This window comes from Tetrao urogallus, assembly GCF_951394365.1.
Source record: "Tetrao urogallus genome assembly, chromosome: 1".
NCBI classification, from domain to species: Eukaryota; Metazoa; Chordata; class Aves; order Galliformes; family Phasianidae; genus Tetrao; species Tetrao urogallus.
In genome coordinates, this window is record NC_136813.1 from 1159838 (window position 1) to 1182982 (window position 23145).

At 52.1% G+C, this 23145-nt stretch overlaps 1 protein-coding gene across 1 annotated transcript in view; it reads right to left on the minus strand.

Moving 5' to 3' along the window:
- FCHSD2 (FCH and double SH3 domains 2) overlaps positions 1-23145 on the minus strand; it is a gene marked incomplete at both ends in the record, with an annotated part of 118657 nt that overhangs the window by 32721 nt on the left and 62791 nt on the right. Inside the window, one exon of the mRNA XM_079544338.1 lies at positions 2247-2369. Coding sequence (XP_079400464.1) covers positions 2247-2369 — 123 coding nt within the window. The remainder of the gene's footprint in view (positions 1-2246; positions 2370-23145) is intronic.

The following is a 23145-nucleotide window of genomic DNA, read 5'->3' on the forward strand; positions in this document are numbered from 1 at the left end:
AGCAAAGGATGCCTGAGCCACACAGCCACCTCGAGCAGCAGCCCTCGCAAATGGATTTCCTGTTATTCAGAAATCAAGCCCACGTTCTCCTGCACTTTCTTTATGAAGTCAGCGTCTGTTGACATTTGGAAATAGACTTGTAGTCTAGACTTGAAGTCACCAGAACAGGTTGCCCAAGGAGGCTGTGGATGCCCCAGCCCTGCAGGCATTCAAGGCCAGGCTGGATGTGGCTCTGGGCAGCCTGGGCTGCTGCTTGGCGACCTGCACACAGCAGGGCTTGGAGCTGGATGAGCGCTGTGCTCCTTTGCAGCCCAGGCCATTCTGTCATTCTAAGTTCAGAGTATGGCACACGCACAGACAGACACGAGCAAAAACGCGGCGATCGGCCCCAGCTGGAAGAAGTTTCTAAAGGGAAACATCACAGAAATGCAATGACTCAAAGCAGCAAATGGAATTTCAGAAACGTGGTTTTTAGCAAACCAAATCTTCCATGAGGAAATGCAGGAAGCACGAGTTCGAAGTGAAGCTGTCAGATGGGAAGGAATCATGGAATGAGAATCGTTTTGAGTTGGAAGGGGTCTTTAGCACTTATCCAGCCCATCTCCCTGCAACAAACAGGGCCTTGCTTCTCTTAAAACAGTGTTACGTAGCACGGGGTTTCCTGGTGAATGAAAAACTGAACATGAGCCAGCAGTGCTCCTGCAGCTCAGAAAGCAAATGAGCTCCATCAGCAGAGGGGTGGCAGCAGGGACAGGGAGGTGATTGTCCCTCTCTGCTCTGCTCTTGTGAGGCCCCATCTGCAGCACTGCGTCCAGGGCTGGAGCCCCCAGCACAAGAAAGACAGGGAGCTGTTGGAGAGGGTCCAGAGGAGCCACAAAGATGAGCAGAGGGCTGCAGCACCTCCCTACAAAGACAGGCTGAGGGAGCTGGGCTTGTTCAGCATGGAGAAGAGAAGCTGCGGGGTGACCTCAGTGCAGCCTGCAGTGCCTCAAGGGAGCCTGCAGACAGGAGGGGAGGCAGCTCTGTGAAAGGGGAGATGGCAGCAGGACAAGGGGAAATGGATTGGAGTTGAGGGAGGGCAGCTGGAGGTTGGATGTCAGGGGGAAGTTGTTTAGAGAGAGAGTGGTGAGGTGCTGGAACAGCTGCCCAGAGAGGCTGTGATGCCCCGTCCATCCCTGGAGGTGTTGGAGGCCAGGTTGAATGGGGCCCTGGGCAGCCTGGGCTGCTGTGAGATGGGGAGGTTGGTGGCCCTGCATTGGTGGGGGGTTGGAGCTTCGTGATCCTTGAGGTCCTCTCATCATCTTTGTGGTCCTCCTCTGCACCCTCTCCAACAGCTCTCTGTCTTAAGAGCAGTGTCTTAAAGATCCTACCCAACTCAAACAGCTCTGCCTTCACATGATGTGAGCTGACCTGAGCGATGCACAGCAATGCAAATGACTGACAGTATTTTACCAACAGAAGATAAAATGGCATTTCTCTTTCACTTCCAAGTTAGAACTCAAAGACAGCTTTGAAAGCAGCCTATTTTAATCCACTCACTGTCCACCCAACAGGGTGTAAGCCAGCATGCTCACTGCTGAACACAGAGCATGTAACATGCATTGCTCCAACCCAACATGCTCTGTTTCCGTGCAGCTGGTTCAGGTATCCATACAAAGGCATATTATGACCACACTGCAGCAGCTCGTTTGTGCTCAATGGCAATTAGTATTTGTTATTTTTTTAGCCCAGCACATGAATTATTGAAGTACCCAAATTATCCTAGAAGTGATCACGTACTTCTGATTCTGGCTGCTCAACAAAGCAAACAAACCACGACTGTGACAACACTCAGCTGCTCTCTGTGTTTGCCATTCTTAATTCAAAAGACAGAACGCTGCAATATTTTGTGTCTAAGCTGACAATCAATTATTAAGAGATGGGCCAAGCAGTGTGGTACAGTTTGAACGTCATGGCTGAGTAATGTTGCTCCACATTAGGCAGCACAGGACCCTCAGTGGCAGTTTCTCTTGGTGGTTGCTCTCTAGAAACCCTGTGCTGTGTAAATGCACTCATGAGAATGCAGTCTGGGTGGCAAGAGGAAAAAGTCTCCCCAGGAAAAGTGTCTCGTTTCTTTTAACTTAATACCACTCTGGAGGAACCAAAAATAATAAGCCTTCAGTTTTGTCATTCTTTTGGAAGCAAGTCTGGGAACCTATATATGCCCTAAGTATTCAGTTACAAAGAATCATTCAGCTCAAGCTTACCCTGCTGGAAGTCTCCAGTAAAAACTGGAAGGTGTTCTGTACGGCTTGGCACGTCTCGAGTTCAGTCCTGCTGAAAGCCATTAAATAATCCTTCAGGTGGTCGTAAACGTTCCCATCCAGAGCCTGGAGGAAGAGGCAATGAATCAAATTAAAGCACAACGCATTTCAGAGAGGGATGTACGCAATGATGCAGTCACGGAATCACACAGGTTGGAGATGACCTCCAAGATCCCCAGGCCCTTGCCCAGCCCATCCCACCACACCATGGGCTGTGTCTCCAAGTGCCACAACTCACTGCTCCAGAACACTGCAGGGGGGAACCCACCACTCCTGGACAGCCTGTGCCAATTTATTAACAGTCACACTGCACTTTCTACGGTGCTTTCAAGATGTGATCACCCGTGCTTCCTGGAGCAGCCTCAGACAGTGACATGTAGACCTATTTCATTGCGACAGGGAGGAATGGCAGTGCTTATTTCCATTAGATGGCACCACAGAGCACCACAACAGTCCCATGCTGGGTTACACCATTTCCACCCAATTGTGTAAGGCAGCCACAGCTGAGCACTCAGCTCAGGTTTGGGGAGATGCTGCGATGGGACACGAGAGACCCAGGAGGGCCATGTGATGCCACCAGCCCACGGATGCTCCATGGCACTGCAGGATGCTCCTCACCCAGTGCTTGCTGAGACCTGCTGGCTCATGGCATGCCATGGAATGTCAAATGCTGAGCAGAAATTTGCTGTAAGCTTAGTAACTCCCTGAGGACAACACTGGAGTTCAAACGGAGAAGCCCTGTTGTAATAGGTGCCATAAAACCACAGTGCACAGCTAAGGTTACGTGGAGGTTTAGTGCAAGCTGTTTGCTGAACAAACACCAGTTCTCAAGTAGCTGACAATTCCATTTAATGTCACACATTCATTTTAATGGTAGGTTTCCTTGAGAGCTCTTCCAATCCGAGCCACTCTATGTACCAGATCTGGAGGTTCATGGCCCTGCCTGAGGCAGCGGGGTTGGAATTTGATCCCAATTTGTATATCCCAAATGTGCTTCAAAAGGCACTGCTTTCCTCACCGCCCAGCCACCAAGCACAGTTCTACTGATGGCTTGTCTTGCAACACACTGCTAGTTCCTAAGGCATGATCTGCTGCCAGAAGGAAGGGATGCCATGTGCAGGACCTGGGCAGGATGGAGAGGCGGGCCCATGCCAACCTCGTGGAGTTCAACAAGGCCAAGTGCCTTCCCAAAGCCAGGTGCAATCCCAAGCACAGACAGAGGTCGGGCAGAGAATGGCTTGAGAGCAGCCCCGAGGAGAAGAGAAGGATTTGGGGCTGTCAGTGGATGAAAGCCTCAACGTGAGCCAGCAATGTGCGCCGGCAGCCCAGAAGGCCAACGGTATCCTGGGCTGCACGGAGAGAAGTGTGAGCAGCAGGGCAGGGAGGTGATTCTGCCCTCTGCTCTGCTCTCGTGAGACCCCACCTGGAGCACTGCGTCTGGTTCTGAGGCCTTGAATATCAGAAGGACACGGAGCTGTTGGAGAGGGTGCAGAGGAGGGCAGTGAGGATGATCGGAGGGCTGTAGCACCTCCACTGTGGGGACAGGCTGAGAGAGCTGGGAGTCTGCAGACTGCAGAAGAGAAGGCTCCAAGGAGACCTGATAGCAGCCTGCCGGGACCTGGGGGGGCCTACAGGAAAGCTGGGGAGGGACTTTTGATATGGGCAGATATTGGCAGGACAAAGGGAAATGGTTTTAGACTGGGAGAGGGTAGGTTTAGAGTAGGGATTAGGAGGAAATGCTTTCCTGTGAGGATGGTGAGACAGTGGTCCAGGTTGCCCAGCCAGGCTGTGGATGCCCCGTCCCTGGAAGCACTGAAGGCCAGGCTGGATGGGGCTGTGAGCAACCTGGGCTATGGGAGGTGTCCCTGCCTGCAGCAGGGGGTTGGGAGTGGGTGAGCTTCAAGGTCCCTTCAAATCCAAACCGTTCTACCATTCCATAATCCCATCCTGGGGGTTTTACCTTTGACACTCAGTGCGCTTTTATAATGTTAAATCCTCGCTGTAATTATGGCAATTATGCAACCAGCAATCGGTGCTCCCTTTATCTTCACATCAAACACACACTGCTCCAACAGCAGCTCCCTTGTGCACTTTCAGAGACCACAAACGGTGCATTTGTACATTTCATTTTATAAATGAAATTGCTGAGAACTGCTGCATGCCAGTGGCCACCCTGACACTGCCCCAAATGCAGCCTGCAGGCTTTTGGGATCAAGGAATTCTGTCCCGGAAGCTTTTCAGATCAAACACTGCATTGGAGCTTATTATCTCTGCTAATAAATGGAAATAAACAGTTTCAACTTGGCAAAGCAATCGTAACTGATCAGTTTCATAGAATCACAGAATGCCCTGGGTTGCAAAGGAGCACAGCGCTCATCCAGCTCCAAGCCCTGCTGTGTGCAGGTCGCCAACCAGCAGCCCAGGCTGCCCAGAGCCACATCCAGCCTGGCCTCCAATGCCTGCAGGGATGGATGGGGCATCCACAGCCTCCTTGGGCAACCTGTGCCACTGCCTCACCACCCTCTGGCTGAAAAAGTTTGCAAAGCAGCTGCCAGTTTCATTCCAGTATGCTGTCAATAGTGCTTCCCAACCCCCAAAAGCAACCAGCAGAGCTCTCCCCACCTTCACGTCATGCTGCTTTCATGTCAGGCCCAGCAGGAGGGACTCCTGCCATTTAGCTGATGACTAAACTGTGTTGGAGTGGGTCCCTGCAGGCCCTACCCAGCTGGCATCGCAGTGCCCTGAGGCAGATGATGGTAAATATAGGGGAAGCTCAGTTGTTCCTATGCACTGACCCACAGTGCCTTGGAATAAGTGGAGGTACACGCTGTGCTCATGGAAAGGGGATGGATGTTGATTTTAGGTTGGATGTCAGGGGGAAGTTCTGTGCTGTGAGAGTGGTGAGGTGCTGGAACAGCTGCCCAGAGAGGCTGTGATGCCCCGTCCATCCCTGGAGGTGTTCAAGGCCAGGTTGGATGGGGCCCTGGGCAGCCTGGGCTGCTGTGAAATGGGGAGGTTGGTGGCCCTGCATTGATGGGGGGTTGGAGCTTCGTGATCCTTGAGCTCCCTTCCAACCCAAACCATTCTGTGATTCTGTGTGAAAGGGAGAGGAATCCCATCTCAAGGCCTGCTTGTTCCCTGCAACTTCTACCTGCAGCTCCTTTGGAATGACTGTTTTAATCCTCAGCTGCATTCTGCAGTTCTAGAAACGTAAAAAGATACAGAACGCTGAGTTCATTTTTATCCACAGCCCCGTTATACTCTCAGAGGTGACACAGAGGGCATAGAAGGAATACAAAGTCATAGAAAAGCCTGGTGAAACATCAGCATGCGCACAGATCTGTCAGCACAGCAAAACTGCAGCACAGCCTCCATCCTGCCATTAATTAACAGTGCTTTGGCTGTGATGAAATCCTTAAATAACAACGAGAGCTTCCAGGATTGAAGTTATTACAGTTGGTGCCATACAAGGCAGCCACACAAACCCACAGCTCCAACACACGCTGGAAAGCTCAGAACATAGAAACAGATTTGTAAGGGAAAAGCGGCCGTGCCACCAACCAGAGGATGAGAGCTTCCATGCTGTGCATCCATCCGTACCACACAATGGCAATGGCTGTATCACAGAATCCTTAGAGTTGGAAAGGACCTCTGAAGTCCATCCAGTCCAACTGCCCTGCACTGCCCAGGGACACACAGCTCCATCAGGTTGCCCAGGGCCTGATCCAGCCTCACCTGCAAAGTCTCCAGGGATGGAGCATCCAGCACATCTCTGGGCAGCCTGTTCAGTGCTCACCACCCTCACTGTAACAGACTTTTTCCTAATATCCAACCTAAATCTCCCCTTTTTGAGCTTGAAGCCATTTCCCCTTGTTCTGCCAGCAGACCCTGTTCAAGAGCCTGTCCCCTTCTTTCCTGTTGCTCCCCTTTAGACACTGACAGGCTGCTCTCAGCTCACCTCGCAGCCTTCCCTTCTGTTCTCCATCTGCACAGCCCAGCTCTCAGCCTGTCCTTACAGGAGAGCTGTTCCATCCCTGGCATCATTTTTGTGGCCCTCCTCTGGATGCTCTCCAACAGCTCCATGTCTCTCCTGCACTGAGGACCCCACATCTGGATGCAGGGCTCCAGGTGAGGCCTCACAGCACAGAGCAGAGGGGCAGGATCACCTCCCTGACCTGCTGGCCGTGCTGCTTTGGATGCAGCACAGGGTATGGTTGGCTGTCTGGTCTGTGAGGGCACAGTGCTGGCTCTTGTACAGCTTCCATCCACCTGCACTCCAGGTCTCTCAGCAGGGCTGCACTCAATCCTTACAGCCTGTATTGGTTGTGATGGTTGCCTCAATCCAGGTGCACACCTTACACTTGGCGCTGTTGAATCTCATCAGCTTCACCTGGCCCCGCTGCTCAGCCTGTCTGGGTCCCTCTGGATGGCAAACCTTTGCTCTGGATCACTGCAGCCCACAGCTTGGGGTCATCAGCAAACTGCTGAGCTGCATTCAACCCCACTGTTGATGTCTCTGATGAAGATACTGAAGAATATTTGCTCCAGCGCTGACTGCTGTGGGACACCACTCATCACAGATCTCCATCCACACACAGAGCCACTGACCCCTGGCTGGGTATGCTCATACTAAAAGAAAGGATTTCACCCGCTGAGCTACATCCTATGCATTAACAGACCCGTGGGATCTCAGCACAGCTGACATGGAGCTCAGTTGTGCACGCACACTGACCCCAAACACTGAGCAGGTTTGAAATAAGGTCCTCCCAACATTTCCAATCACACAACACCGAGGAGGGACCCACAGACCTCACCCCACCACGCACCATTAGACGACAGTGGCTTTTGTTCTCCTGAATCTCAGCAGAATCCAATACCACATCACTTCAGGGCGTTGAAATCGGTTGTGGCTGTAGGGCCATGCGGGGCTGTAGGGTCATGAGGGGGCTGTGGGGTCTTGAGGACTATAGGGCCATGAGGGGCTGTGGGGTCTTGAGGACTGTAGGGCCATGAGGGCTGTAGGGCCATGAGGGGCTGTAGGGTCATGAGGGGGGCTGTAGGATCTTGAGAGCTGTAGGGTCTTGAGGGGCTGTAGGGCCATGAGGGGCTGTGGGGTCTTGAGGGCTGTAGGGCCATGAGAGGCTGTAGAACCATGAGGGCGGCTGTAGGGCCATGAGGGCTGTAGGGCCATGAGGGGCTGTAGGGCCACGAGGAGATGTAGGGTCTTCAGGGTTGTAGGGCCATGAGAAGCTGTGGGGTCATGAGAGCTGTAGGGCCATGAAGAGCTGTAGGGCCATGAGGGGGGCTGTAGGGCCATGAAGAGCTGAAGGGCTGCCACGATCCTCCCATCTGCCTCCTGTGCACTGAGTTGAACAAACCCCAAGGGACCCAGCTGCTCCTCCCCCATTTTGCCCTGCAGACCCTTCCCCATCTCCGCAGCCCTCCTCTGGGTGCTGACAGCTCTGTGTCCCTCAGGCTGGGGGGCTGCCGTGGCCCTGGCACAGTGATGCTGAAGGCAAAGCGTTTCCTCGCATGGGTGGAAGGAAGAGGCCAAACTCGAGCCCAAGCCTGCTCCTCCCTGCCTGCAGGCTGGACATGGAAAGATAAGAAATTGTAGAGGAACCGACCGAAAATCATTGTGTTTGTGGACCGATAAGTTTCACATTTTCTGTTATCCCAATGGCACGGCATCACGGCCACGGAGCCCATTTTCCTGCTTAGCAATCAAAACAAATGCCCAAAATAATAAGGGAGATCTGTATCACTGGCGCCTTCTTCCATCTATTTTGAGCAGCCAATTAAACATCTACAATTTAACTATGATGCTGCCCTATCCCTGTAGCCATTGGAAGCCCTGTTCTCTCTCCGATCCCAACGTTTTGCTTTGGGAACAACCTGTAAACCATTCAGAACAGGGACTGGTTTTCTTCCTCTATTTTCTCAAACACCACTCTACACCTCTTCCCACTTCACACTGGAAGCTCAGTTGAAGCATCCTTTGGGTCTCTGAGAAGTGCATCCCAAGCACGGCAACGGGTCTCAGCTTGTTGGATGGCAGCAGCATGCACAGGCCACTGTGACAGAAAGGAAGGAAGGGCAGGAAAACCCATTCCACTGCCATTTTCCCTTACAAAAGCTGAACGCCTTCCTGCTGGTGATTTCCTCCAGGCATCTCCTGCTCCTGGCGCAGAAGAGCAGCTTGCTTGCTGGGAGCTGTTAGCTTTCTCATCCCTTCAGTCACTGCAGCATCGCTCACTTCTTCGTCATCACGACATCCCAACATCAAAGTGCATCACGTCTGCGGGTGTTTGTCAACAGAACACAGCTCCAGTACAGAAATTACCAACAAACCCACGATCAAAGCCATGTAAGCGTTCCGAGCAGCGCTGCCTGCAGCAACCACGGATCTGCTGACGTACTGCACTCAGCTCCCTCCTGCTGAGCAGCAGAGCAGTCCTGCAGCACGATGGTGATTCCGAAGCCTAAACTCCGCTTTAAAAGTGACTGGAAGCTCAGCCCATCCTGCCCCTTATGGGCAACCTGTCTGACACAAATCCTGAGTGCAAGCAGAGAAGCTCTGCTGCAAAGAAAGCAGATGACCAAGGCCTACCCCTTCATCTGGATCAGAAAGGTGCTGCATTTCTTCAGCCAACAAGGAACAACAAGTGTCTAAGCTCAGCTCTATAAAGCCATACCATGTAGCTGTGTTGTAATACAGCAGTTTGCATCCAGAGAAACACAGAGCTAAGCTAAGGCCAAAGGAATTCTCCACTTTCCAGGACAACCTTGCACATCCAAAGCTGCCATAGTGCTTGGCATGCTGCACGGTAATGTCCAGATCCAAATCACTTGGTGAGGTCTTACATGCCAGTTCTGACTGTGAACAAGAGGAATTTGGTGGGGAAAACACAGTGACACAGAAGAAAACAAATCTGGGCAGAGAGAGGAATGCTTCTAGGCTGTGCAAACAGCTGCTGCTCCAAATGCAGAGGCACGAGAGCTGGGGCTGGTATGAAAGAACCACAGAGACATAGAATGGTTTGGGTGGAAGGGAGCTCAAGGATCACGAAGCTCCAACCCCCCACCAATGCAGGGCCACCAACCTCCCCATCTCACAGCAGCCCAGGCTGCCCAGGGCCCCATCCAACCTGGCCTCCAACACCTCCAGGGATGGACGGGGCATCACAGCCTCTCTGGGCAGCTGTTCCAGCACCTCACCACTCTCTCTCTAAGGAACTTCCCCCTGACATCCAACCTCCAGCTGCCCTCCCTCAACTCCAAACCATTTCCCCTTGTCCTGCTGCCATCTCCCCTTTCACAGAGCTGACTCCCCTCCTGGCTGCAGGCTCCCTTGAGGCACTGCAGGCTGCACTGAAGTCACCCCACAGCTTGGATGGGGCCCTGGGCAGCCTGGGCTGCTCTGAAAGGTGGAGGTTGGTGGCCCTGCATTGGTGGGGGGTTGGAGCTTCGTGATCCTTGAGCTCCCTTCCAACCTACATTCTTGAATTCACATATGGATACCATATATATACACTATAATAATCTGCACTTGCTTTAATCCACTTTTTGCTAGGACACCAGAACGTTTTCGAATCCTTACTCAGTGGAATACTCATATATTAAATTATCTGATATTAAATTATATCATTATAGCCAAGATCTAATACAAAGCACTGAACCATTTCATCAAGAGAAGCGATTAATAAAAATATATCTGCTGTTCATTAGATTACATTAGAAAGCTGTTTTCTACACATCTCCAGATAAGTTTTTATGGTGCAGTCAAAAGCAACTTATTCAGATAAGCTTAAAAGATAACCACAGATCAGGGTACTGCCATGATTCTTTCAAGCCAACACATTTTCTTCCAACACCTTTCAATCCTGTCAGGGTTGGGTTTTCTTTTGGCTTCCATAGCTCTGAGTTATGGGACTCTTAAACTCATATGGGACTCACAGCTCTGAGTTTGGGGACACTAAAACCCTTGAGCTGAACTGTTTGAAGTTCCCTGTAGTTTAGGGACACAGTTATTGGGCACAGGGGGTTGGGCTGATGGTTGGGCTTGAAGATCTTAAAGGATTTTTCCCACCTCGTCTTTACCGTGCCTTCAAAAGATGCTCCCATTACAATTCTCTTTGCTGCCTTCTAAGCTGCTTCCCATGCTCCATGAAGGCAAAAAAATCTATAGCAAGAATGAAGTTCCAAAATCCATGTCCTTTCCCCTATTTCTACAGGCTTTGGCACAGGCTTAGGATCAGCTGATTGTCACCATCAGCTCAGATGCACCCTGGTTACCCCTTCTAAACTGCAAGCTCTATCGGTTTAGTTGCTGGGAGAGGCTGGCCATCTGTATTCAGCAAAGCTGCCATTCTTCAGGCTTTAGGACTGTGCTTCCCTTCATCCAATTCAGCTCGTGAACACTTTCAGTACCAACTCCATCATCACTCTGCTGCTGAAGAACCACAATGTGACAGCAGGGCAGCTCATTTCAGGGGCAGAGAATCCTTAAGAATGCCACTGGGTTTGGATAAAGCTTCTGTTTACAGCAGTAAAATCTCATTACCAAATAAAACCTGGACACGTGTTCGCTTTTACAACAGGTCCAGGAGCTTTTCACACAGTTTTAACACAAGTATATCGAAATTCCACTAATGCTCTTCATCTCTTGGAAAGGGGAGATGGCAGCAGGACAAGGGGAAATGGTTTGGAGTTGAGGGAGGGCAGCTGGAGGTTGGATGTCAGGGGGAAGTTCCTTAGAGAGAGAGTGGTGAGGTGCTGGAACAGCTGCCCAGAGAGGCTGTGATGCCCCGTCCATCCCTGGAGGTGTTGGAGGCCAGGTTGGATGGGGCCCTGGGCAGCCTGGGCTGCTGTGAGATGGGGAGGTTGGTGGCCCTGCATTGGTGGGGGGTTGGAGCTTCGTGATCCTTGAGCTCCCTTCAACCCAAACCATTCTGTGATTCTGTAACGCTCCATGATACGAGGTGGCTGCAGGGCTAACAGACAAACATCTGAATCCAAAAGCATCTCCTCCCTGCAGTCTCCAATTCCTTCAGTGCACAGTGTTGCTAAGAACACGACAACAACAAAGCCACTCAACCCAACCCCTGTGAAGATGTTTGGGAATCTCCTGCATAGGAGTCACAGATGTATTTGCATGAGAAAGTAACAGGAACAGTGACTGGGAGTGACAGACAAAAGGGAAGCAATCAAGAGGAAGGAGAACTCATGATCATATCATATCACAGCATGGCCTGGGCTGCAAAGGAGCACAGCGCTCATCCAGCTCCAAGCCCTGCTGTGTGCAGGTCGCCAACCAGCAGCCCAGGCTGCCCAGAGCCACATCCAGCCTGGCCTCCAATGCCTGCAGGGATGGATGGGGCATCCACAGCCTCCTTGGGCAACCTGTGCCACTGCCTCACCACCCTCTGCCTCCAAAACTTCCTCCTCACATCCAACCCAAACCTCCCCTGTCTCACTTTCAAGCCATTCCCCTTGTCCTGTCACCACCCACCCTTGTAGGAAGTCATGGAGACAGAGTTCCTGGCCCATGGAGCCCATAGAGCTGGGCTGCCTCCTATGCAGGAAATACCTCTCAGAAGCAGCACTCAAATCACACTACATTGTTATCATCAGTCCTTCCTCTATTACTGCCATCACAACACCAAAGGAAAACTCTCTGACCAACACAGAAGCATCATCAAGAAAGAGTTTTATTATCCCATGAAAAATTATTATTGCTTTAACCTAATTATTCAAGCTACCACGGTTCATAACATATAATATACACCTAAATCACCACTGGAAGTGCTGTGTCAGGTTTACATGGCAAGGCTTTGAATGGGGAGCTGCAGGGGTGGCCCTTGGGTTCAGAACTCAGCTCTGCCCCACTGCTGGCACAGCTGAGCCATGAGTGCTTCCAGTTTTAGCTGTCGCTGCTCTCTCCTGTTAGCAATAGGCAATAAATTACATTCACCTCCCTCTGCTGAGCCTGTTTTGCCCGTGGCAGTGGGTGGTGAGCCACCTCCCTACCTGTATCCCAGCCCCTGAGCAGCAGGGTGAGAGCAGGGCAGGTGCTCTGCAGTCCGAAGCCTTCCCTGTACATGTTTACTCAGCCAGCATGTAAATGTTCCAACCTGCACTTAGATGAGCTAATTTAAGAGAACAGCTTTTGGGAGCTGTTTGTTTTACCCGGGTAACAATCCGTAAGGGTGATGTGTGAGCATTTAAAGGAAAGCCTAAATAAGAGGGCACCATTTTGCATTAATTATTCAGCAACTGATGTGGATGCATAATCGCCTTGCAAACGGGGCCTTATTAACGCAATTAATTTCCCCGCAGTCGAAAGATCTCTGTGCACATGTGGCCGTGGAGCAAAGCCCTGGGAAGGAAAGCAGCAGCCATTGGGAAACCCCAGCTGGTATCACCTGAATCCCACCATCATCTGCCGCACAGCCGCCGCTTCTCGTCCTTCATTCATAGGAATGAAGAGGAGAAAACAAGGCACACTCACTGACCGTGCCTGCAGGAAAGCTCCTGTGCCCATCTGATACCAGAGATAAGGCAATCTACGGCCGGCTTAATTGTAATTACAAAATATTTGTGGCTGGCAGTTGGCAGGAGCAGGAAGTGAAACAATAGCTCTTTCACTTACAGCAATTCCCTCCGAGATGGAAAGGGAGTCCAGCAGGACCTCAGAACAGCTAATGCTGGGCGTGCAGAGTGCATTCATAGAAGGAAACCCAAACCCCTCCTGACATCAGAATGATTTTAGAAAAGCAAATAGTTCCCCGGGTGCTTCTAAATCATTCTAAGAAGCATAAAACAATCATGAGTGCATAACATGATTTCTCAGTGTGATAACACGGGTACGGCTCGCTCCGGAGCTGCACAGAGAGGCCCTCATGCAAACGTGCCCATTTATTCAGGGCAGCCATTGTGAGGATAACATTCCTGAGGCAATTTAAGGCCTCTCTCTAAGATGTCAACTTGCTTTGAAAGTCCAGCAGAACCACCAGAGCCACACATCCTATTAATTTCTGGGTACGGGGCCACTAAGATGCTCAGAGGGCTGGAGCAGCTCTGCTGTGAGGAAAGGATGAGGGAACTGGGCTTGTTTGGCTTGGAGAAGAGAAGGCTGCAGGGAGACCTGATGGTGGCCTTCAGTGCTTGAAGGGAGCGGATAAACAGGAGGGGAACGGCTGTGTGTGAGGGTGGGTGGTGACAGGACAAGGGGAATGGCTTGAAAGTGAGCCAGGGGAGGTTTGGGTTGGATCTGAGGAGGAAGTTTTGGAGGCAGAGGGTGGTGAGGCACTGGCACAGGTTGCCCAAGGAGGCTGTGGATGCCCCATCCATCCCTGCAGGCATTCAAGGCCAGGCTGGATGTGGCTCTGGGCAGCCTGGGCTGCTGGTTGGCGACCTGCACACAGCAGGGCTTGGAGCTGGATGAGCGCTGTGCTCCTGTGCAACCCAGGCCATGCTGTCATTCTATGGTAAGTCCTCAGCATTGTGTCACTCCTATGAACACCACTGACTGCAGACGAATCCCACTTGTCCCATTTGTCCACGTAACACCTGGAGTCTGTGTTTACATTTGTTATAACAGCCATTACAAGTGCCCCATGAGCAGAGGATGACTGTGCTGGAAGCACAGCTGTTGGCTCTGCTTCACAAAAGCTCCCAGCAATGCTGATCAAGAAGAGGTTCATCGAAACACAAACACTGTAGGGCTGTTTGCTCACAGCTATTCCAGCCAGTGGCAGAACAGAGGCTGGAAGCTCTGGGTTCCTGAGCAGCAGATCTCACAGAAGACCTCACTTAATGGACCCATGGAATAATTCAGATTGGAAGGGAGATACCAGACCAACCCTGCTCAAAGCAGGGCCAAAGAGATCAGGTTGCTCATGTGTGCAGTCAAGTTTTAAATGTCTCCATAGAACCACAGAACGGCCTGGGTTGCAAAGGAGCACAGCGCTCATCCAGCTCCAAGCCCTGCTGTGTGCAGGTCGCCAACCAGCAGCCCAGGCTGCCCAGAGCCACATCCAGCCTGGCCTTGAATGCCTGCAGGGATGGATGGGGCATCCACAGCCTCCTTGGGCAACCTGTGCCACTGCCTCACCACCCTCTGCCTCCAAAACTTCCTCCTCACATCCAACCCAAACCTCCCCTGTCTCACTTCAAAGCCATTCCCCTTGTCCTGTCACCACCCACCCTCACACACAGCCATTCCCCCTCCTGTTTACAAGCTCCTTTCAATACTGGAAGGCCATGGTATGGCACTGATCCCTGCCATGGTTCCCAGTCCTGTGCTTGGTCTCCTTCGTGGCAAACCTTTTCTTCCTATTTAATCAGAACTTCCCATTTTCCAACCGATGTACCGCTGGGTGTTGGGGACAGGCTGTGCCCCAGAGGGCAGTGGGCACATCCCCGAGCTGCTGGTGCTCATGGAGTGCAGGGACACCATTGTGACATAGGGTCAGGGCCTGGGGGTGCTTTGTGGGGCTGGGGTTGTGCTCAGTCATCCCTGTGGGTCCTTCCACCTGGGATATCCCACAGCTCTGTGTTCCCTTCTGCTAGGCTGAGCCATCCCAGCTGTCGTACTCACTGGGCGTCCCCTTGCTCACCATTACTGACATCAATCTGTGTGACCAGCAGCACGAGCCTTGGGAGCCAGCCTGGTTTCTCCTTTAGAACCTTTTAAGACAATAACTGACAACAGGCAAAGACGTGAGAAAGGCAAACATCACCTGTATGTCTAACGACAGATCCGCCAGCTTAACAAAGCACTGCAGTAATGTGTCTCAGTGCCGTCACCCACACAAAGATAAGGACCTGTTCAGTGAAATTACATAAAATCAGTTTCTATTTCAACTGAGAGAACTCAGATCAAGAGCCAGAGCCAAATTAAACAACTGCACTTCCTCATGTCAAGCAAATGGGAAAGTACAGAAAAGCCAGACGACACGAGTGACACTCATAACAATACAGAAAAGCTGACTGACACCACAGAGAGAAAAACGGTGCAGCACACCATCACACCACTCCTTTAACTCAGTGCTGCAGCAGCAGGACCACTGCATGGAGCACACCGTGGAACAGGGAGGCTGCTGGCCCTGCACGTGGCAGGGGGTGGGAAATTCATGATCCCTGAGGTCCCTTCCAAGCCTGGCCATTCTGTGATACTGTGAATACAAACAGCGTGAGGAAGCTCAAGTTAGCCCTGCTTGCTGTCACTGCGTGCTCCCTGCTGCACTGAGTGCTTTATCAAAGCTGTTTGTGAAAATGCACTGCTGTCTGTAAACAGTCCCATGATGTGACCGGCACAGCTGTGCTGAGGATCAAGGATCCACCAAGGAGAATCCGGGATTGTTCAGATCCAACGGCGATCTTATGGGTGCCATCACCTGCTGCTCCACCCACAGCCTGTCCCTACAAAGCACTTCTGAAATCTCAAGGCACACTGTCTTTGGAGATTAGCCCATCTGCAGCGCTGTGTCCTGCTGGAGCCCCCAGCACAGGAAGGACGTGGAGCTCCTGAAGCAGGTCCAGAGGAGGGCACTGAGATGAGCAGAGGGCTGGAGCAGCTCTGCTGTGAGGAAAGGATGAGAGAACTGGGCTTGTTTGGCTTGGAGAAGAGAAGGCTGCAGGGAGACCTGATGGTGGCCTTCAGTGCTTGAAGGGAGCAGATAAACAGGAGGGGGAACGGCTGTGTGTGAGGGTGGGTGGTGACAGGACAAGGGGAATGGCTTGAAAGTGAGACAGGGGAGGTTTGGGTTGGATGTGAGGAGGAAGTTTTGGAGGCAGAGGGTGGTGAGGCAGTGGCACAGGTTGCCCAAGGAGGCTGTGGATGCCCCATCCATCCCTGCAGGCATTCAAGGCCAGGCTGGATGTGGCTCTGGGCAGCCTGGGCTGCTGGTTGGCGACCTGCACACAGCAGGGCTTGGAGCTGGATGAGCGCTGTGCTCCTGTGCAACCCAGGCCATGCTGTCATTCTATGGTAAGTCCTCAGCATTGTGTCACTCCTATGAACACCACTGACTGCAGACGAATCCCACTTGTCCCATTTGTCCACGTAACACCTGGAGTCTGTGTTTACATTTGTTATAACAGCCATTACAAGTGCCCCATGAGCAGAGGATGACTGTGCTGGAAGCACAGCTGTTGGCTCTGCTTCACAAAAGCTCCCAGCAATGCTGATCAAGAAGAGGTTCATCGAAACACAAACACTGTAGGGCTGTTTGCTCACAGCTATTCCAGCCAGTGGCAGAACAGAGGCTGGAAGCTCTGGGTTCCTGAGCAGCAGATCTCACAGAAGACCTCACTTAATGGACCCATGGAATAATTCAGATTGGAAGGGAGATACCAGACCAACCCTGCTCAAAGCAGGGCCAAAGAGATCAGGTTGCTCATGTGTGCAGTCAAGTTTTAAATGTCTCCATAGAACCACAGAACGGCCTGGGTTGCAAAGGAGCACAGCGCTCATCCAGCTCCAAGCCCTGCTGTGTGCAGGTCGCCAACCAGCAGCCCAGGCTGCCCAGAGCCACATCCAGCCTGGCCTTGAATGCCTGCAGGGATGGATGGGGCATCCACAGCCTCCTTGGGCAACCTGTGCCACTGCCTCACCACCCTCTGCCTCCAAAACTTCCTCCTCACATCCAACCCAAACCTCCCCTGTCTCACTTCAAAGCCATTCCCCTTGTCCTGTCACCACCCACCCTCACACACAGCCATTCCCCCTCCTGTTTACAAGCTCCTTTCAATACTGGAAGGCCATGGTATGGCACTGATCCCTGCCATGGTTCCCAGTCCTGTGCTTGGTCTCCTTCGTGGCAAACCTTTCTTCCTATTTAATCAGAACTTCCCATTTTCCAACCGATGTACCGCTGGGTGTTGGGGACAGGCTGTGCCCCAGAGGGCAGTGGGCACATCCCCGAGCTGCTGGTGCTCATGGAGTGCAGGGACACCATTGTGACATAGGGTCAGGGCCTGGGGGTGCTTTGTGGGGCTGGGGTTGTGCTCAGTCATCCCTGTGGGTCCTTCCACCTGGGATATCCCACAGCTCTGTGTTCCCTTCTGCTAGGCTGAGCCATCCCAGCTGTCATACTCACTGGGCGTCCCCTTGCTCACCATTACTGACATCAATCTGTGTGACCAGCAGCACGAGCCTTGGGAGCCAGCCTGGTTTCTCCTTTAGAACCTTTTAAGACAATAACTGACAACAGGCAAAGACGTGAGAAAGGCAAACATCACCTGTATGTCTAACGACAGATCCGCCAGCTTAACAAAGCACTGCAGTAATGTGTCTCAGTGCCGTCACCCACACAAAGATAAGGACCTGTTCAGTGAAATTACATAAAATCAGTTTCTATTTCAACTGAGAGAACTCAGATCAAGAGCCAGAGCCAAATTAAACAACTGCACTTCCTCATGTCAAGCAAATGGGAAAGTACAGAAAAGCCAGACGACACGAGTGACACTCATAACAATACAGAAAAGCTGACTGACACCACAGAGAGAAAAACGGTGCAGCACACCATCACACCACTCCTTTAACTCAGTGCTGCAGCAGCAGGACCACTGCATGGAGCACACCGTGGAACAGGGAGGCTGCTGGCCCTGCACGTGGCAGGGGGTGGGAAATTCATGATCCCTGAGGTCCCTTCCAAGCCTGGCCATTCTGTGATACTGTGAATACAAACAGCGTGAGGAAGCTCAAGTTAGCCCTGCTTGCTGTCACTGCGTGCTCCCTGCTGCACTGAGTGCTTTATCAAGCTGTTTGTGAAAATGCACTGCTGTCTGTAAACAGTCCCATGATGTGACCGGCACAGCTGTGCTGAGGATCAAGGATCCACCAAGGAGAATCCGGGATTGTTCAGATCCAACGGCGATCTTATGGGTGCCATCACCTGCTGCTCCACCCACAGCCTGTCCCTACAAAGCACTTCTGAAATCTCAAGGCACACTGTCTTTGGAGATTAGCCCATCTGCAGCGCTGTGTCCTGCTGGAGCCCCCAGCACAGGAAGGACGTGGAGCTCCTGAAGCAGGTCCAGAGGAGGGCACTGAGATGAGCAGAGGGCTGGAGCAGCTCTGCTGTGAGGAAAGGATGAGAGAACTGGGCTTGTTTGGCTTGGAGAAGAGAAGGCTGCAGGGAGACCTGATGGTGGCCTTCAGTGCTTGAAGGGAGCAGATAAACAGGAGGGGGAACGGCTGTGTGTGAGGGTGGGTGGTGACAGGACAAGGGGAATGGCTTGAAAGTGAGACAGGGGAGGTTTGGGTTGGATGTGAGGAGGAAGTTTTGGAGGCAGAGGGTGGTGAGGCAGTGGCACAGGTTGCCCAAGGAAGCTGTGGATGCCCCATCCATCCCTGCAGGCATTCAAGGCCAGGCTGGATGTGGCTCTGGGCAGCCTGGGCTGCTGCTTGGCGACCTGCACACAGCAGGGCTTGGAGCTGGATGAGCGCTGTGCTCCTCTGCAACCCAGGCCATGCTGTCATTCTATGATTTCAACTCTGAAGCAGGAGGGTTTTGCAGAACACACTGCAGAACATAACTTCACTGCAGTGCTTTGCTGTGGTCTCTGCAGCAGCGCCAGGCCCACAGCACACACGTGCAGTGAACTGATGGGTGAGTGGGTGCTCCTCATGTCTATCAGGTCTCTACTGAGATCAGTGAGAGATCAGTTTCTGTTCCACTTCTCTCTGCCTCATCTAAAGATAATCAGAGAATTACTTAAAATGGTAAAGACGCTTCCCTTTTTTTTTCTTTTTAGAGTAATATTTCCTTATTGTCACTGATAAATCATATTCAGAATTGTTCCGTGAGAGGAACGCAGTTAAAAGCAGAGTATTGAAAGAGGAAACGCAGTCATAACAAAGCTCAGAGGCAGGTAGCAGCCAGCACTGAACTTCACTCAGCTGCCACCCCTCCTCCCAGCCTTAATGACTGCGGATGGTGACAGGACAAGGGGAATGGCTTTAAAGTGAGACAGGGGAGGTTTGGGTTGGATGTGAGGAGGAAGTTTTGGAGCCAGAGGGTGGTGAGGCAGTGGCACAGGTTGCCCAAGGAGGCTGTGGATGCCCCATCCCTGCAGGCATTCAAGGCCAGGCTGGATGTGGCTCTGGGCAGCCTTTCATCCTTACAAACACAGCGTAGAGCATCATTTTGTCTGCACATAAACACGCTGCACACCAAAATAACACACTCTAAATACAGCAAATTATCAGAAGCTGGCTGTCACTAGGAATTCTGCCAAGGAAAATGCCAATTTGGTGCCTGTTACACAAAACAAAGGGACTTGTGATTCATTTGTCACAGGACGGTACAACAGCAGCAACTCTGAGTCAGAGTCAATGAGCAGGAACAGCACTGGCCTCTACCAAACACAGAGCAACAGAGGGCATCTCCAGCCCAACACACATTGTTGGGACGTGTTGCAAACACGTTGTGCCACACGGAGCAGTGCTGTCACTGCAAAATGTCACCTTTCTGCTCCTTCATGTGTTTGCTCTTTTTTTTTCAACCACAAAATCATTGAGGTTGGAGAAGCACTCCAAGATCAGCAGCCCAATCCTAACCCATCCCACCATGCCCACTGCCCTCATCCCTCAGTGCCACAAGCCCACAGCTCTGGAACACCCCAAGGGATGGCGGCCCTCCCCAAACTCTGCAGGCAGCTGCATCACCACTCTTCTGGAAAAGGGATTTTCCCTAATACCCAACCTGACCTTCCTCTGGCACAACGTGAGGCCATCACCTCTCATCCTATTACTGGTACCCAGGACCACAGGCTGACCCCCCTCCCACCACAGTCTCTTTCCAGGAGCTGTAGAGCCATCAGGTCTGCCCCTGAGCTCCTCTGCTCCACCTTCCCCATCCCACAGCATCACAGAATGGTTGGGTTAGAAGGGAGCTCAAGGATCACGAAGCTCCAACCCCCCACCAATGCAGGGCCACCAACCTCCCCATCTCACAGCAGCCCAGGCTGCCCAGGGCCCCATCCAACCTGGCCTCCAACACCTCCAGGGATGGACGGGGCATCACAGCCTCTCTGGGCAGCTGTTCCAGCACCTCACCACTCTCTCTCTCTAAACAACTTCCCTCTGACATCCAACCTCAATCTGCACTCCTTCAACTTCACACCATTTCCCCTCATCCTGCCATTATCTCCCCTTTCCTAGAGTTGTCACATCCCATTGTGCTCCAGACCCTTTTTCATCCTGTTTTAACAGCTCTCACCTGTTAACAGAGGTGTGAACTTTCACTGGGTTTCACTGCTTGTAAAGCACTACAAGGAGCTGATGTGCAGGCTGTCTGAAAGCCAGGGTTGCATTAGTGTCACAGAACCACAGAATGGAGTTGGAAGACACCCCTAAAGGCCACTGGGTCCCACTGCCAGCAATGCACAGAGACACACATCAGTGGTGTCACATCAGCTCCATCAGTGCTCAGATCCCCATCCCCTGACCTCAGGTGTCTGCAGGGATGAAGCACCACCACCCCTCTGCTCAACCTGTGCCTCACTGCCCTTACTGTGATCAAATTTTCCCCTACCTCCAGTCTGCCCACTGACTGACTGACTAAGCAGCTGGGTGACGTATGTGACAAAGGCATTCCTGACTGCTGGCTACCATACAACTGATGGGATAATTATAAAATCAGATTCTGCTTAAGCATGCATCAAAGCCTTTACGTTGAAAGGCCTAAAGTTTAAAGAGTCAAACTCACAGGTAATTTAATATAAGAACAGATAACAAACCATAGGGAACAGGGGGTACAGCTCGTGGAAGAGCCTGGTTGCACTCCAGCTGCAAACAGCTGTGATCCTTTTTCTGTTTCTGAAGCTTCCATCGTGTCTGAGGAACTCTTTCAGTGCTGCCTGTAACACCACTGCTCTAAACTGTAAAACTGATGCTTCAGATGAGAGTTAGAGAAATGCTGTGGGCAGGGAAGGTGGGGTTTGCTTTTCAAGCCTGGAGGTTCCTATATCAAAGAAGTAACATTCTGAAGTACGATTTAAACAAAGGTTTTACCTCCAGCTTACTGAATAACAAGCACTGATACAATCTGAATGGTGTAAGGAGAAAATGGAAGGTATTCACAAATACAGACAGCCTGAGGAGTTCAAACAGAAGGTGCACTGACTGCATCATAGAAACGTCCTATAGCAGCAACGTGGCCACCATATGGACTCCATAAGAAAAGGGTGCTTGCTAAAGCCTCGCAACACATAAATCAGTGTGGTCAGATGCTCCAGCTGCACTGGAGACCTCAGACTTCAGAAGGAAGAGACAGAGATCACAAAGAAACCAGGACCTTGCCAGCACATCTCCTCCCACTCTAAAGCCCAAGTATTTACCTTAATCCCACACCTTCTGTATCTCCTCATCAGTTCCTGATCCTGATCCTGACATCACCCCTGCTTGCAGGAACACAATTCTTTCATGTCAGCAGAAAACAAGTGAGAAAATCTGCTGAGAGCTCTGGGCAAAGCCAAGACATGAAATCAGATGGGTCACCCTCACCTCACTTCCATGGCTTTCTGAGGGATGCCTTCCCTCCTCAGAAATCACGTTGGGCCATTCCCCAACACGAGTGCTGACTGTCCACCCGCCTGCTGGGGAAGTCACACTCTTGGTGCATGACACAAGTGGTGCACCACATGTGCCCAGCCCCCGTGCAGACACCGAAACATTGATCTCAACCCTTTGGATGTGACCAGTCAACCAGTTCTTGATGGGTTAATGGTCTCGGGACCACTGCTCCTCAACATCTTTATCAGTGACACAGATGATGGCATGGAGTGCAGCCTCAGCAAGTTTGCAGACAATACCAAGCTTAGCAGTGTGGTCGATACATTGGAGGGAAGGGAAGCATCCAGAGGGACCTGGACAGGCTGGAGAAGTGGCAACATGAGAACCCAATGGGGTGCAATAGGGCCGAGTGCAGGGTGCTGCATCGGGTCGGGGCAAAGCCAGGTATTGACACAGACTGGGGGAAGATGTCCTGGAGAGCAGCCCTGCGGAGAAGGACTGGGGGTCCTGGTGGACGAGGAGCTGGGCATGAGGCAGCAGTGAGCGCCTGCAGCCCGGAATGCAGCCAGTGTGTTGTGGGCTGCATGGAAAAGGGGCGGCCAGCAGGGAGAGGGAGGTGATCGTCCCCTCCATCGGCTCCTGCAAGGCCCCATCTGCAGCGCTGCGTCCTGCTGGGGCCCCCAGCACAGGAAAGATGTGGAGCTCCTGAAGCGGGTCCAGAGGAGGCACTGAGATGAGCAGAGGGCTGGAGCAGCTCTGCTGTGAGGAAAGGCTGAGGGAACTGGGCTTGTTGAGCTTGGAGAAGAGAAGGCTGCAGGGAGACCTGATGGTGGCCTTCAGTGCTTGAAGGGAGCGGATAAACAGGAGGGGGAACGGCTGTGTGTGAGGGTGGGTGGTGACAGGACAAGGGGAATGGCTTGAAAGTGAGACAGGGGAGGTTTGGGTTGGATGTGAGGAGGAAGTTTTGGAGGCAGAGGGTGGTGAGGCAGTGGCACAGGTTGCCCAAGGAGGCTGTGGATGCCCCATCCATCCCTGCAGGCATTCAAGGCCAGGCTGGATGTGGCTCTGGGCAGCCTGGGCTGCTGGTTGGTGACCTGCACACAGCAGGGCTTGGAGCTGGATGAGCATTGAGCTCCTCTGCAGCCCAGGCCATTCTGTCATTCTATGACAACTCACTCCTATTTCACAGCTGGGACACAGCTATTCTCAATGCACTCAGCAGCCATCCCAGCACCATCCCTCGCCTCAGCCTCGCTCTCTCCTTCACCCCAAAGCACGCCCTGCTGCACGTTGGTCTGTGTGTTCCCACACAGTTCT